The sequence below is a fragment of the Acipenser ruthenus genome, chromosome 45 (assembly GCF_902713425.1).
Source record: "Acipenser ruthenus chromosome 45, fAciRut3.2 maternal haplotype, whole genome shotgun sequence".
NCBI lineage: Eukaryota > Metazoa > Chordata > Actinopteri > Acipenseriformes > Acipenseridae > Acipenser > Acipenser ruthenus.
This window is the reverse complement of record NC_081233.1, coordinates 5,130,951-5,146,338: the sequence shown is the minus strand read 5'-3', so window position 1 is coordinate 5,146,338 and position 15,388 is coordinate 5,130,951. Positions and strand designations below refer to the sequence as shown.

General features: G+C 46.8%; 1 protein-coding gene across 1 annotated transcript; it reads left to right on the top strand.

The window, feature by feature from the left end:
- Window positions 1-2,797: 2,797 nt before the first annotated feature.
- LOC117966925 (cyclin-dependent kinase 2) lies at window positions 2,798-15,388 on the top strand. The gene is made up of 7 exons (XM_059013272.1): window positions 2,798-3,171; window positions 5,209-5,286; window positions 5,779-5,899; window positions 6,052-6,222; window positions 6,678-6,779; window positions 10,514-10,717; window positions 13,263-15,388. Exons 1-7 carry the CDS (start codon window positions 3,056-3,058, stop codon window positions 13,365-13,367), a joined length of 897 nt encoding a protein of 298 aa, XP_058869255.1. The 5' UTR covers window positions 2,798-3,055; the 3' UTR covers window positions 13,368-15,388.

Below are 15,388 nucleotides of genomic sequence, written 5' to 3'. Positions count from 1 at the left end.
ACACTGCCAGCCTTAGAAGAGATTATTTTTTTCTGGCTAACGCTCCCGAGTAAATGTTGAGAAGTATTGCCCAGTTAATGTCTAAAAAAATATAACACAGCAAAGGATAGGGAAGCACCTGTCAACAAAACCCCTTCTCTATCAGCCCTCAAGCAAAGTCTATCAGTCTTTCCCACTATGATTTGGAACAGGGAGATGCATCTTACACAATTACTCAGATACATGTCATTCGCGTTTTACTGCCCTTCTATTAAGAATAAAATCAATCCCCATTATATTTAGAAAGTCACATGCATTTAACTCACACGCGGATATGTGAGTGCTGACTGTATATAACACAGAATGCATGCCAGGGATCCAGCATGACTGAATCAGCCCTGTGTCTGCGAGTATGTGCTACATATAGCAGGTGCTTCTCTTTGTTATTGTCCCTTCGATCAGCATCCTGTATATTATTAAATGTGTCACATAGTTACAGTTTTACACAACGCTACAAAACGCTATTGACAGAACTCTTCCATAGTCCTCTGTGCAATCTAACAGAGCAGCCTGTTTGTGTTTTAAACAGAAATAGCTTCCACAGAGCTGACACAGAAAGATAATATTTTCAACATAGCACAAGGGCAGCTGGAGGCTGTCACTGGTGGAATATATCAGTGCCATTGCAAATCCCTGAGAAACACTGACCACAGTCACTGTGCACAGAAATTATTATTATTATTATTATTATTATTATTATTATTATTATTATTATTATTATTATTTATTTCTTAGCAGACGCCCTTATCCAGAAATGATGCAGTTTCTACTCAGCATTACTAAGTTATCATGGTTGGCATGTTTTGTAATGTGCTTTTTTCACTCTGAGCTTTACCATGCTTACTTATGCTTTACCATGCTTTCATTGTGCTTTGCTAGGCTTTCCCTATAGGGAACTTTTATAAGGGATACCCCACTATACACCAGCAATTACCACGAGTATTTTATAAAGGTAACTTCATTCAATGCGATCCATGCCAGATTTCTTGTGCACAGCCTTGTGGTTCTGTGTCACAAGATGCAGACAGCTAGGGGCAAGTGAACTCTTGGAATGTTAGTGAAAGGGGTCTTTTCATTGGCTAAGAGAGGATTGATGTTTTTTTTTTTTTTACTTGTGACATCATAACACAAGCCACGTGAAATGGCTCTAAGACTCTTCTATTCTCACGAGTCCTTTATATTAATCCTATCTGTGCCAAGCAAAAGAATCAGGTTTTCCAATCGGTGTTGTGATTCTGAAATGGATTCCTGCCTTATAAGGATTAAACATGGAATTGCTCATTCTTATCCTATTCTGCACATGCTGCACGTCAGCGTTTCATCACTGGAGTCACTACCAGGAATGCACACTTTGTAAGTCAGGTGTGTCGTATAGTTTCCTCCAGTTCTAACAGGTATAATATGAACTAGAGCGATTTAAGAACAGGGTAGGTGGGAGCTGGACTGGACGGGTTCAGAGTGTTTAAAACAAACCCTACACAAGACAGCACTCAAACAGAGCCGTGTCTGAGCCCTGTGTGGAATGTGAGGTTAATCCAGATCAGAACCGCTCTTGTGACTTTCTGTTTGGTGGGATTTGGCTTCAGTTTCAATACTCACCTCAGTGTGCTACTTTGTGACACCTAGTAAAAGGAAACTCTGTCTAACATAGTCAGGGTGAGGTAAAGAATGTGTCACTAACCCTGTGTGCTAAACAAATGTTATATACCGGGGCAACGTGGCTTACATGGACTGGGAGGGAGGGAAGCAGTGTGGCTCTAATGGTTAGAGCTGAGGGACTGGGAGGGAGGGAAGCAGTGTGGCTCTAGTGGTTAGAGCTGAGGGACTGGGAGGGAGGGAAGCAGTGTGGCTCTAGTGGTTAGAGCTGAGGGACTGGGAGGGAGGGAAGCAGTGTGGCTCTAGTGGTTAGAGCTGAGGGACTGGGAGGGAGGGAAGCAGTGTGGCTCTAGTGGTTAGAGCTGAGGGACTGGGAGGGAGGGAAGCAGTGTGGCTCTAGTGCTGAGGGACTGGGAGGGAGGGAAGCAGTGTGGCTCTAGTGGTTAGAGCTGAGGGACTGGGAGGGAGGGAAGCAGTGTGGCTCTAGTGCTGAGGGACTGGGAGGGAGGGAAGCAGTGTGGCTCTAGTGCTTAGAGCTCAGTGATGAGTGGGAGGGAAGCAGTATGGCCTGTCTATTTGAAATGATCAGCAATTCTTATTTTTACTTCCAAGCCTGTGATATAAGATCCATGTACATGCACACACAGGTAACACGGAACCTGCAGTTTTGCTGTGATATAAGATCCATGTATATGCACACACAGGTAACACGGAACCTGCAGTTTTGCTGTGATATAAGATCCATGTACATGCACACACAGGTACCTCGGAACCTGCAGTTTTGCTGTTGCTTGTTAGTAAGATAACTCCAGGTGTCCTGACGGCAGTTTTCTGGTAGTTTGTTTCGTTGCACTTCACGCTTAGCTTGCGGTCAACACTATCTGCCGGGGAATCTGAATATATAAACAGCGCCCTAGTGCCTCGTACTCAAACTCCCGCTGAACAGTAATTACAAACCCCGCTCCCACTCCGCGGGGCTCCTTTATGGCGCTCGGTGGAAGTAGGTAGGCGAGGCTATTGCCAGAGTGGGCGGGGAGTGGGCGTGGTCATGTTGATACTGTGTGTCTATTGTGCTTCAGCTCGATTGGTAGGCGTGTTTATCGGTAAGGGCGGTTTATGTAATGTATCAGCCAATAAGACTGCGCGAGTAACGCATGGCATTCGAAATGGGAGTTACCTCTTCGAAGTCATTACTGAATAGGCGGGCGGATGGGAACGCGGGAACCAGCTGGCTTGAGTACTTTGTTACAGTGGAAAGCGCCACAGGTCGCCGTTACAGCTTCCTCACCCACCCCTCCTTCCACTATCCCACACACAAACCGCCTCCAGCGATCAAGGGTAAACATTTGTTTCTACAATTATAAATTGAATAATTAATCGAACTTTGATCAGACCGGTGGCGCGCGCGGCCGTAGGGGACATGGAGGCGTTCCAGAAAGTCGAGAAAATCGGAGAGGGGACCTACGGCGTGGTTTACAAAGCGAAAAACAAGCAGACTGGCGAGACGGTGGCCCTGAAGAAAATCCGCCTCGATACGTGAGTGTTTATGTCTTTGTACTGCGTGTGAACTGCGTTGATGCTGGATAGATTGCAGCCGGTGCCCGCACTGTGCCGATAGTACAGTGCAGGCTGAAACAGAGTGCGCTGTGTACTGTCTGTACAAAAACAAAGCAGGGTTTCATCCCGCATCCCATGACCCGCAGCGATACAGATGCATTCATTATCACAGCGTGCTGGCTGGAGGCTACCTGCAATACTGCGCGCCAAGCTGTAAAAAAACTCAATCTGTGTCGAGTTGTGTGAGGTTTCTGTGCAAACACAAGCAGCTGTACAATGCCGCGAAACTGCGCAGTGAATGTCGTCACCTAACCCGTGCAAGGGTGGGCTGCAGCCCCAGTCTGTGTTACCTATACTGATGAAGTGCGAGCACATTTTCTGTTATTGTGATGACGGGGCACGGCAGACTCGAAGGCTTTCTGCGGAGCTGTGTTGTCCCGACTGGCCCATGCATTTCGACACGAGGGCTGGAGCAGGGCGACCCCGTCCCGCTGCGTGGCATCAGTCCCGCTGAGTGTCGCCCCTGTCCACTTTTCTTTCACCCAGCAATCCCAAACACACGCTGGGGAATTAATATTAGCAACAGTATAGTGCCAAGCCCGCGAGTCTGTATGCTTACAGGCTACTCCACGTCTGAAATGCATTACGGTTGTGTTTTTGACGTCAGTAAATGACCGCCGCTTTATACAATTAGAATGATCTGTTATCTTAAACTGACACATTGCTCCTTCTTTTGTGTCTGAGCTTCCGCATCCGTGCACGTTTTGTTTTGGTCACAGTTCCGGACGTTATGGAATGTGGGAACGTAAGTAAGAGTCTGTATTCTGCGGTATAAACTCAAGTGAAACTAAATTCCTGCTTATATTTTTACCAGTTATACAACGTGTTGTAAACGGGACCGGAAATCATAAATCGTGGTACATATTCTGCAGAACGTATTGCGGGATATACCCCAGTTACCGTTTCCGGTGTTCTTTTGAACCGTGCCTCCCGCAGGCACGTTACACACTGCTCCGTTACACTACAACCCCATGGGTGTGCTAATTGTTACCTCTGTAATCAAACCTTACCTGATGTCACTTCTGCCAGTAGCACATTCAAATATTTTCATAATAGAACTACCCGTTTCCCTTACTCTGTAGTCCAAGCCAATACCATCGCTCTCTCTTTCAGCCCTGATAAGCTACTGGCTCAGTGTTTGTGAGGGTTCTCCCTGGCAGTAGAATTCGTACTGGTAACAATATGAGATCCCAAAAGCTATTTATTTCACCCCTGCTAATGTACTGCGTTGACTCGAATTTAAGTTGCCCCTGAATTCAAGTCGCACCCCCCAAATACACAGACCATAATAACAGTGAGTAAGTTAGAATCAGAGAGCGATGGAGAATCCACCATTATCTTAGTGTTCCTGTTTCTCGTGCTCCTCCAGATAAAGATACATAAATAAATGATTGTTCATTTTGAAGCCCCGCGTTGATCTTTTCAACACGTACTATGCTGGTAATATTATAGTATTGCATAGCCTTTCCATTGTGCCTCCATCTTCTGACTCATCTCAGATGCTGCAGTTTTCTGTTTTATTCAGCAAACAAAATTACTTTTAAAAGCTGCATTAAATAATGTTCATGAAGTTTGCTGTGCAGCCATTTTAATATCCCGGTACTGTACCGAGAGTATTATCTGTAGTGGGCAGTACTGTGTACAGCTGGTCTTGTTCAAGCGCACCAGTATAATAGACATGTGTAAATGTAAATTGGTACCCTAACTAAAAACCTTGAATCCAAGTCGCTCCCCCAAAATTGAGCTCTTATTTTGGCCACAAAAGTGCGATTTAAATTGGAGTAAATGGTATGTCCACAGGGGGTACAGTGGAGGCGATGGTAATTAGACAGGGCACGGTTTCCGTAAGTTAGCATGCGTTATTGAGAGATTGTGGGGGTCTGTCTGTCTGTCTGTCCATGCATCTGTCTGTGTGTCACGCTCTGAGGCTGGACTGTGATGTTTCTCTTCCTACAGGGAGACGGAGGGAGTCCCCAGTACTGCCATCAGAGAGATCTCTCTTCTCAAGGAACTCAGTCACCCCAACATTGTCAAGTAAGGGTGGCTTTACAAACAGGCATCATGAAACTAGCCAGTTACAAGGCATGTGTTGTGACTGAACTCTGATAGTGTGTAATGTGAGTGTAACACTGGTCTGTTTCAGTCTGTGCTGTAGTGTGTAACGCTGGGCTGCTCCAGTCTGTGCTGTAGTGTGTAACACTGGTCTGTTTCAGTCTGTGCTGTAGTGTGTAACGCTGGGCTGCTCCAGTCTGTGCTGTAGTGTGTAACGCTGGGCTGTTTCAGTCTGTGCTGTAGTGTGTAACGCTGGGCTGTTTCAGTCTGTGCTGTAGTGTGTAACGCTGGGCTGCTCCAGTCTGTGCTGTAGTGTGTAACACTGGTCTGTTTCAGTCTGTGCTGTAGTGTGTAACGCTGGGCTGCTCCAGTCTGTGCTGTAGTGTGTAATGCTGGGCTGCTCCAGTCTGTGCTGTAGTCTGTAACGCTGGTCTGCTCCGTGTCTCTGGTTCAGTCTGTGCTCCTGTCCTGCAGGCTGAGTGATGTGATCCACACAGAGAATAAGCTCTACCTCGTCTTCGAGTTTCTGCACCAGGACCTCAAGAAGTTCATGGACTCCTCCTCCATCACTGGCATCCCCCTGCCTCTCATCAAGGTAGGGCAAACCTCGTGGCTAACGCAGCCAAACAAATAACCCTGTAAATCTGACCTGACACACACTTCCATTTGCTCCACAGTTCTCACCTCTCTCTCTCTCTCTCTCTCTCTCTCTCTCTCTCTCTCTCTCTCTCTCTCTCTCTCTGTCAGAGTTACCTGTTCCAGTTGCTGCAAGGGCTGGCGTTTTGCCACTCTCATCGAGTTCTGCACAGGGACCTCAAGCCTCAGAACCTGCTCATCAACGCTGAGGGTGCCATCAAGCTGGCTGACTTTGGCCTGGCGCGGGCATTCGGTGTGCCAGTGCGCACCTACACACACGAGGTGAGGCTGCCGCGAGGTACGGGGTACGGATCAGCCTCTTAAAGGCCGTACACAGATTCAATCATGATTCTAGAGATCTGACCTGTTGCGTGTATGTCTGTTTACAAACATCTAGTACTACACTAGGAAGGAAATCTGTTTGCAAGACTGCATGTTTTCAGCCAGGATCATGACACTGCTAGGGTGATATTGCAAAGGAAGTAAAGCAGTGAAGACTTCCTGCAAGGCAAGGCCAGCAAACTGGAAACTTTCTTTAGCCTCGTGTAGTGTCAGACGGCTGTTTAAAAATGCAAGTACATGCTGCTGTGACGTGTTTCTTTAAAACCTGTACGTGTGAGAGCTATGCAGCTCGTGGAAGCGCAGAATGGGTAAGATTGATGGAAGTATTCTGTTCCTTTTAAAGAAAGGTAGGGAGAGTGTGTTTTGAAGTTGTCTGAAGTGTGCTCTGTGTGTAGGTGGTGACTCTGTGGTACAGGGCTCCGGAGATTCTGCTGGGATGCAAATACTACTCGACAGCCGTGGATATCTGGAGTCTGGGCTGCATCTTCGCTGAAATGGTAAGAGGATTATCTGCTTGCTGGGGAAGTAAGTGTTTTGCTTTATGTTCCCCGAGGGTCTCCCCTGGTAAAGGCACGGCCGCGTGGTGTGCAGGGTGAGTCACACAGTCAGGGGAGCGCAGGGGTCCCCGAGGGTCTCCCCTGGTAAAGGCACGGCCGCGTGGTGTGCAGGGTGAGTCACACAGTCAGGGGAGCACAGGGGTCCCCGAGGGTCTCCCCTGGTAAAGGCACAGCCGCGTGGTGTGCAGGGTGAGTCAGTCAGGGGAGAGCAGGTTCCTGACTGTGCCAAGTTGCTGATCTTCGCTGTGGCTTACACAGGGAGCGCTGACTGGGACTGTTTCTCCTCTGAGCTACAGTGGCCCCTGATGAAGTGCTTGACTGGGACTGTGAGCCCCCAGGGCGTGCTTGACTGGGACTGTGAGCCCCCAGGGCGTGCTTGACTGGGACTGTGAGCCCCCAGGGCGTGCTTGACTGGGACTGTGAGCCCCACAGTGTGTCTGGCAAGCCGCTGCAGCATTAGCTGCTACTAATATCTCAAACCATTTCAACTTTCAGTGCTGTGGCAAAATCTAACACCACCCTTTACTTTGCCCTGTGACCTAAGATGGCTGAAATATTCAGGTCACCCACAGCTGATCAAGTCCTGTGATTGACCTTCATAACCAGAGATGAGATAATAATGGAAAAAAGCATTTTCTGGAGGAATGTTTGTTTACACACTAAATAAAGGGTGTCTTTGTTTCCCTGACGCAATGTGATAACGTGCAGAGATCACGATGCTGCATAGTTACCCCACCATCCTGCCCTGGGGGTATAGAAGCGCATCAAAGGGGGGTCTGTGTGAGTCAGATACACGCGGTGCAGGGCAGGGCTCTTAGAACTGAGGAAACGCAGGGCTGGGACACTCGCAGAACTTCTGTATTTTGTAGCAAGCATGTATTTTTGTTTTAGAGATATCTGCTACGGGGGTTAAAGAAATTTTGCATGCGTTACTTTCAGGGTCTTAGTTCATTTGACATGGAGTGAGATTCCATTGAGAAACTTTTTGTCATTGAATTTGTTTTGTTTAGTATTTTTAAATTCCTCACGATTGCAGGCTCCAGACTGCAGCTAAAATAGTCGCGACTTGGAAACGATGCAAGACTGGAAATAAACACATGACCCCGCCCACGCATTCCTATTGGACATACTAGAGATGGGCGGTGCAGGTCACCACTTGCCTTGTATGCTATGCTTGCCTATTGCTTTTCTCTTATTCTGTTTGTGCACGTGCGTCCTGACATAAGTAATAAATGCATTTGTATCTATTGATTCATATTGGGCTTGGCGTGTTGTTCGGTGGTCAGCTCTGTCTCTAGAACACTTTGCTTGCCTCCCGAGGGGGGTTCGCTAGAGACATCTTCGGTATAAGGTTGCTGTTTATTAGTCGTTATAATGTTCGAGCAATAGACATTTCTTTGCAGCTTATTTTGTAGAATGTTTTGTTTTACTAAGAAGCAAGTAACATTACCCTTATAAAAGTTGCTTATAAAGTCGCATGGTAATTTTTGCAGTTTATCGCCCATGCTACACATTTGCTGCGCTTTACTTTATTTGGCGGTCGAGAATGTGGCTTTACCATACGTCTCTGATTTACCGAGCCTGACAGGGCAGACCCCAGTGCAGGTGATCAGGGAGGCAGGCCGAGCGCCACAGGATACCTGGTGAGGCTGACTGAATAAAGGTTTGATGGTTGTATAGAGTTCACAGGCTTACGTTGAAGCCAAATTCCAATTAGTTCAGAGGACCGAGTTAAGGAACAAATTGCCGAAATACAGAACTGCAGGAAATCTGAAGAACCAAAGATGTAAAATGACAGCATGAGGAAGCAGAGCGGTTCCAGCAGCAGCATCCGAGGACAGGGGCAGCGTCAGAACAGCAGATCACATGAGAGGACAGGGGCAGCGTCAGAACAGCAGATCACATGAGAGGACAGGGGCAGCGTCAGAACAGCAGATCACATGAGAGGACAGGGGCAGCGTCGGAACAGCAGATCACATGAGAGGACAGGGGCAGCGTCAGAACAGCAGATCACATGAGAGGACAGGGGCAGCGTCGGAACAGCAGATCACATGAGAGGACAGGGGCAGCGTCAGAACAGCAGATCACATGAGAGGACAGGGGCAGCGTCAGAACAGCAGATCACATGAGAGGACAGGGGCAGCGTCAGAACAGCAGATCACATGAGAGGACAGGGGCAGCGTCGGAACAGGAGATCAGATGTGAGGACAGGGGCAGCGTCAGAACAGCAGATCACATGAGAGGACAGGGGCAGCGTCGGAACAGCAGATCACATGAGAGGACAGGGGCAGCGTCGGAACAGCAGATCACATGAGAGGACAGGGGCAGCGTCGGAACAGCAGATCACATGAGAGGACAGGGGCAGCGTCGGAACAGCAGATCACATGAGAGGACAGGGGCAGCGTCGGAACAGCAGATCACATGAGAGGACAGGGGCAGCGTCGGAACAGCAGATCACATGAGAGGACAGGGGCAGCGTCGGAACAGCAGATCACATGAGAGGACAGGGGCAGCGTCGGAACAGCAGATCACATGGAGGACAGGGGCAGCGTCGGAACAGGAGATCACATGAGAGGACAGGGGCAGCGTCGGAACAGCAGATCACATGTGAGGACAGGGGCAGCGTCGGAACAGCAGATCACATGAGAGGACAGGGGCAGCGTCGGAACAGCAGATCACATGAGAGGACAGGGGCAGCGTCGGAACAGCAGATCACATGAGAGGACAGGGGCAGCGTCGGAACAGCAGATCACATGAGAGGACAGGGGCAGCGTCGGAACAGCAGATCACATGAGAGGACAGGGGCAGCGTCGGAACAGCAGATCACATGGAGGACAGGGGCAGCGTCGGAACAGGAGATCACATGAGAGGACAGGGGCAGCGTCGGAACAGCAGATCACATGTGAGGACAGGGGCAGCGTCGGAACAGCAGATCACATGGAGGACAGGCAAGGCAGAGCAAGTCCATGCCAGGGAGCACAGATGAGCAATGAGGCTGCAAACCAGTACAAACATTACATTTCTGTTTTTGTATCATTTTAGTGTTATTCTTGTATTTTTAAGCAGTTGAATATGGAAGCAACTAACTTGATCTTAAAGTGGCGTCTAACAATTGGATTTGGTGCCCAAAATGTTTGGCCATTCAGTTAACGTACTGGGAATGTTTCAAATTAGAAACTCCCTCACAGAAGCCCTGCATTAAGATGAGGGAACATGAAGTCACATTGTGGATTTGAACTTGGTTTCAAGGCACTGCACGGCACACCGGGGGATATTTGGGGTTTGATACAGCAAAGCTGCCTCAAATTTGGTCTCCTGGAACCAGGTTTCAAGCCACTGTTCCTGAAAAAGTGTTCTCTCCGCTTTAGTGTTGTTACTTTAACATGCACTGCAGTGTTGATCTGTGCCTGTGTGGGGGGGAAAGACTGGACTTAGTTTAATTTTCTACTTTGAAAAGCTATTCTCTGAACCCTGTACTTTATTCAACTGCTTTGTTAAAACACTGTTTCATTGCATCCTATATGAGTAATTAATGAGGGAGCTGCTGCAGCCTTGTAGAGTTTAATCACAGAATGCAGAGTGTTCGCTCACCCTGCATTACTCCACTTAGTCAGTCGATAGTCATGATTTAGATGTTGGGTGACTCTGCTGAGCGCAGTTCTCCTCTCTTCCAGGTCACGAGGAGGGCGCTGTTCCCCGGTGATTCGGAGATCGACCAGCTCTTCCGGATATTCCGTACCCTGGGCACGCCGGACGAGGCAGTGTGGCCGGGGGTCACCTCCATGCCCGATTACAAGTCCACCTTCCCCAAGTGGGCAAGGCAGGAGTTCAGTAAGGTGGTGCCTCCACTGGATGAGGAAGGCAGGGATCTGCTGGCGGTAAGAGTCAATACTGCTGTCACTGTCTAAATACAGCGTTCCCCCTGTGCTGCTGTCACTGTCTAAATACAGCGTTCCCCCCGTGCTGCTGTCGCTGTTTAAATACAGCTCTCCCCCTGTGCTGCTGTCTCTGTTTAAATACAGCGTTCCCCCTGTGCTGCTGTCTCTGTTTAAATACAGCGTTCCCCCTGTGCTGCTGTCACTGTCTAAATACAGCGTTCCCCCCGTGCTGCTGTCACTGTTTAAATACAGCGTTCCCCTGTGCTGCTGTCTCTGTTTAAATACAGCGTTCCCCCTGTGCTGCTGTCTCTGTTTAAATACAGCGTTCCCCCTGTGCTGCTGTCGCTGTTTAAATACAGCTCTCCCCCTGTGCTGCTGTCACTGTTTAAATACAGCGTTCCCCCTGTGCTGCTGTCTCTGTTTAAATACAGCGTTCCCCCTGTGCTGCTGTCTCTGTTTAAATACAGCGTTCCCCCTGTGCTGCTGTCTCTGTTTAAATACAGCGTTCCCCCTGTGCTGCTGTCTCTGTTTAAATACAGCGTTCCCCCTGTGCTGCTGTCTCTGTTTAAATACAGCGTTCCCCCTGTGCTGCTGTCGCTGTTTAAATACAGCGTTCCCCCTGTGCTGCTGTCTCTGTTTAAATACAGCGTTCCCCCTGTGCTGCTGTCTCTGTTTAAATACAGCGTTCCCCCTGTGCTGCTGTCACTGTTTAAATACAGCGTTCCCCCTGTGCTGCTGTCGCTGTTTAAATACAGCGCTCCCCGTCCCCCTGGCATTCTTCTCATGGTTAACATCCTGACAGCTTTGTACACGTATATCAAAGCTCTTTTCAAAATGGCCGCTCTAGTGCACTGGGGATTGAGATCGGATTTGCTACCCTGGGATTTTTTCACAGCACGGTCACACAAAAAAAATCTCATGCAGGGCAGTATTGCTACATGTGAAAACTTTATAACAATAAAGCCAAAATGAAAATTCTTTCATTTGCTTCAAAATCATTTCAAACTAGTTAATAGACGAGCAAGCACTGGCACAATCAGCTGGGTTTCTGATCGCATCATCAATTCCACATTTTTGAAATCCATTGATGGAAATGTCCGGTCTACTCTTAATGTTTTCAATCAGATTGGTTTCATCGCTGTCATTCTCATTTCCACTTTGATATCTGACACATTATTTCTCTTGTCCAGCGCTTCTTTAATCTGTTCTGTGTACCAGTCTGACAGAGGGCGGGATCGCTACCAGCACTGTATGCAACCCTCTGATTGGTGGAAGTATTATTGGCAATCCAATCAAAACAGCCAATAAAGCCCAAATAAAGTATCCGCCCGGTATACAGTTAGCCTAGGTTAAGATGTGCGCTGTCATTTTTAAATCCTGAACCTTCTACACCCCCCCGAGGACACAGTCCGTGCCCCCCAGTTTGAGAACCACTGCTCTAAATCACTGCAAGAAGAGAGAATAATCCTGACACTATCCGTGCACTAGAGCAGACATTTTGAAAAGAGCTTTGAACAGACTTTAAGTGTAAAAAGTTGTCAGGATGTTAATGAAAAGAAAATGACAGGTGTGTTATTTAAACAGTGTATGGGGACGTGGAACACTGTATTTTTCTGAACCCCACTCTTTGCTCTTTTAAGCACACATTATCAGAGCCCCAGTAACGTGGGGTCATAATAATGAATTTTTAGACCTTGTTCTGTAGATCATGGCTGGCAAGGGGCTGACAGTGTTTTACAAACCTTCAGAGGGTAGAAATCTGTTGCATTGCAATTGAGAACCATCAAAACCCTTATTAACTGCAGTGCTGTCCTCTGTATTAACCCTTTGCGGTCCATTGTCGGACTGGGTCCGACATTGCAATTATTCCTCACAGGTCCTTTGTCGGACTGGGTCCGACATCATTATAGCAACGCAATAAATGGGTGTTTAGTCGTTTTTTCTCCGGAAAAAGCCGAGAAAACCATTCAATTGCCGAGTGGTAGCGACAGGAGCCGAGTCGGGAAAAAAAAAAAAGGCGTATTTCATGAATAGTCATACATGGTATCAGGTATCAGATAATGGGCGTCCATAATAAACAAGCTGGCTAAGTGCGTCAGCGCACTGAGACTATCATGGACATTTGCAGAGCTTTTTTCAGATGTTATAGTAATAAAATAATGACTTGGATCGCATTATTGAGGAGTTTGGTGATAAAACGAGTGATCTGGAGATGATCGATCGGTATGTACGACTATTATTATTATTTATTTCTTACACAGCTGAACGCTATAGCAAACAAAAGGCTGGGGAGGGGCTGGAGATGCCTAGTGTGTGCTTTGTTGATATGCAGGGCCATTTAAACCCGTTTTGACTGTGAAAAAAAATACTTTTAAACAGCGCGTATAAAATTAACTGCGCGTGTGAAAATTAATTAGACCTGGCGTGCCTGACGCGCGATTAATAAATGGACCGCAAAGGGTTAATACAGTGACCCACACTTTATACGCAACAACTGGTTGTTGATTAATACAAACTTTTTTTTTTGTTTTTCCTTATTTTTCAGCAAATGCTTCACTACGACCCTAATAAGCGAATTTCAGCCAAAAATGCGCTAGTGCACCGATTCTTCCGGGATGTCACCATGCCGCTGCCGCACCTACGCCCTTGAGGGACAGACTGACACGGGGGGGGGGAGCAGGACAATAGCGCCCCCCAGTGGAACTGAAACCACATAACAAGATCTTGAAAATTCAACACCAGCAGTTTAATATATTGTATAAGCGCCTTCCTTTGCTACAGTACGAGGAAACTGGAATGACTATCAGAAAGGACTTTATAATTTCTGTTTCTTTTACATAATATACAGTTCAGCTGAATTCATTTTACTGAGAAAGCATTGCTGCAAATCTCTCTTGAATTTGAAAATGCTGCCAAATTTCTCTCCTTGTTGGTCTGTTACGGGAGTCGAGGTGCTGTTTTGCACATTGTGTTTTTCTAGGGATTTTAAAGGCAGGTTGCCTCCCAAACGTTGCAAAATTTGCTGAGAATTGTGGCTTTTAAAAGCTTTGCAGATTTTATTAAAAATGGTGTATTTGTAAGTTTTCACTGAGAAGTAACACAGTTGTTTGCGTTCAGGTCTGAGGAGGCACAGTGTTCCCTTGACCCAGTCCTGGATTCAGATCTCCCGTTGTTTGAAATGACCAGGGGCCTGGAGTTTGACCAGTCAGTCCCCTGCTCAGTCTGAATTCACTGCATTCATCACAGCAAGAATACATCTCGCCTGTGAGTGTAGCTTTACCAGTAGGAGTTGTTCATGCAGCTATAAGGGAGGAAGAGTTTGTTTAACATGACACTCCTGCTCATTGAAGGTAGTTCTGTAACTCAGGATTGGTTTTAAGCCATGGTATAGACAGATACTGCTGTAAAGTCTTGTGAGACACACATTAGGAAAGTGCCAAAGGTAACAAATACAAATCAATAGGGGGAACTTCGTGAAACTCAAAAATGTTCTCTTAAAGAAACAGATAGGGGTGTGCACAAACTAGTTTCTATCGTTTTAAGGTGCACTGGGAATTCAACTGAGAGACTAGACCTAGTTCCTTAACTGTAGTGCTCTTTGCTGTGACTGTCTCAATGGAGGTTGTGTTTTGAGGGGGGGACTCCATACTATTTCTGTATAAATCATTTGGTGCTGTAAATTTATAGGGAAACCCCCATAGTCTCGGAGGGTCTCTCCTGGTGAAGGCACGGCCGTGTGGTCTGCAGGATGAGCCACACAGGCAGGGGAGCGCAGGTTCCTGGCTGTGTCACGTTGGCAATCTTCACTTCCACAGGGAGCGTCTGGTTTAGGGAGGCAAAATCTTCCGAGACTTTCTCCTCCTCGTGCTACAGCGGCCCCTACTGGACAGATGACCTGCACCTGCACAGTTTGTCCTCCAGGGGGCGGTGGCTCACTTCCACTGTGGAGCTCCGGAGTGTGAAGAGGTGATTGGCTCAGGGATCGGAGGACACACACTGACCTTCAGCTCTCCTGAGCTGTCGTGGGGAGGGAGTGTAATTGGAACTTCTCAGTTTGGGAGATAAATGGGGCTACAATAATTGGACCACTAAATAATGAACAATTACTTGATTAAAAGGGATTGATAGGAAGGTTAAAAAAAACTCCATTCAGGAGTTTGAGTTGTGCATTTGAGACACATTGAGCTAATATCACTGCATTGATACAGTTTACTTCATTCAGAAGTTCTTTTTTAGGCATTTTTCTAAGTAACACGTTCCCTTAATGTATATTTTGTAAGTTTGAGGGGTTTCACTCAACGGGACAGATTAATAATTGAAAGAATCTAGAAGTGTGTTTTTACTGTCAGGTTTGTTTAATTGAAGTAATGTAGGAGATGGGTGTAAGAACAGCGCATTAATGAATAGCGATTAGAAATATTTAAACTTCTTGTTTCTAGACGGGGGGTTGAGAAATTAAATATTTTTGTCATAGGTATTTGATATTGATGTTGAAATGTTTCAAATTTTAAACAGTTTAAAGGTTTTATGCTTGTAAACGTTTTGATAAATGTTATTTGCCATTTCTCCACATTTCTAGAGCAGTTGGATATTGGCAATAAACCACAGCCCATGTTCTACCACTGTCTGTTATTAGCAATAAAAGTGACATATTCAGTCATTCAAAAGTAA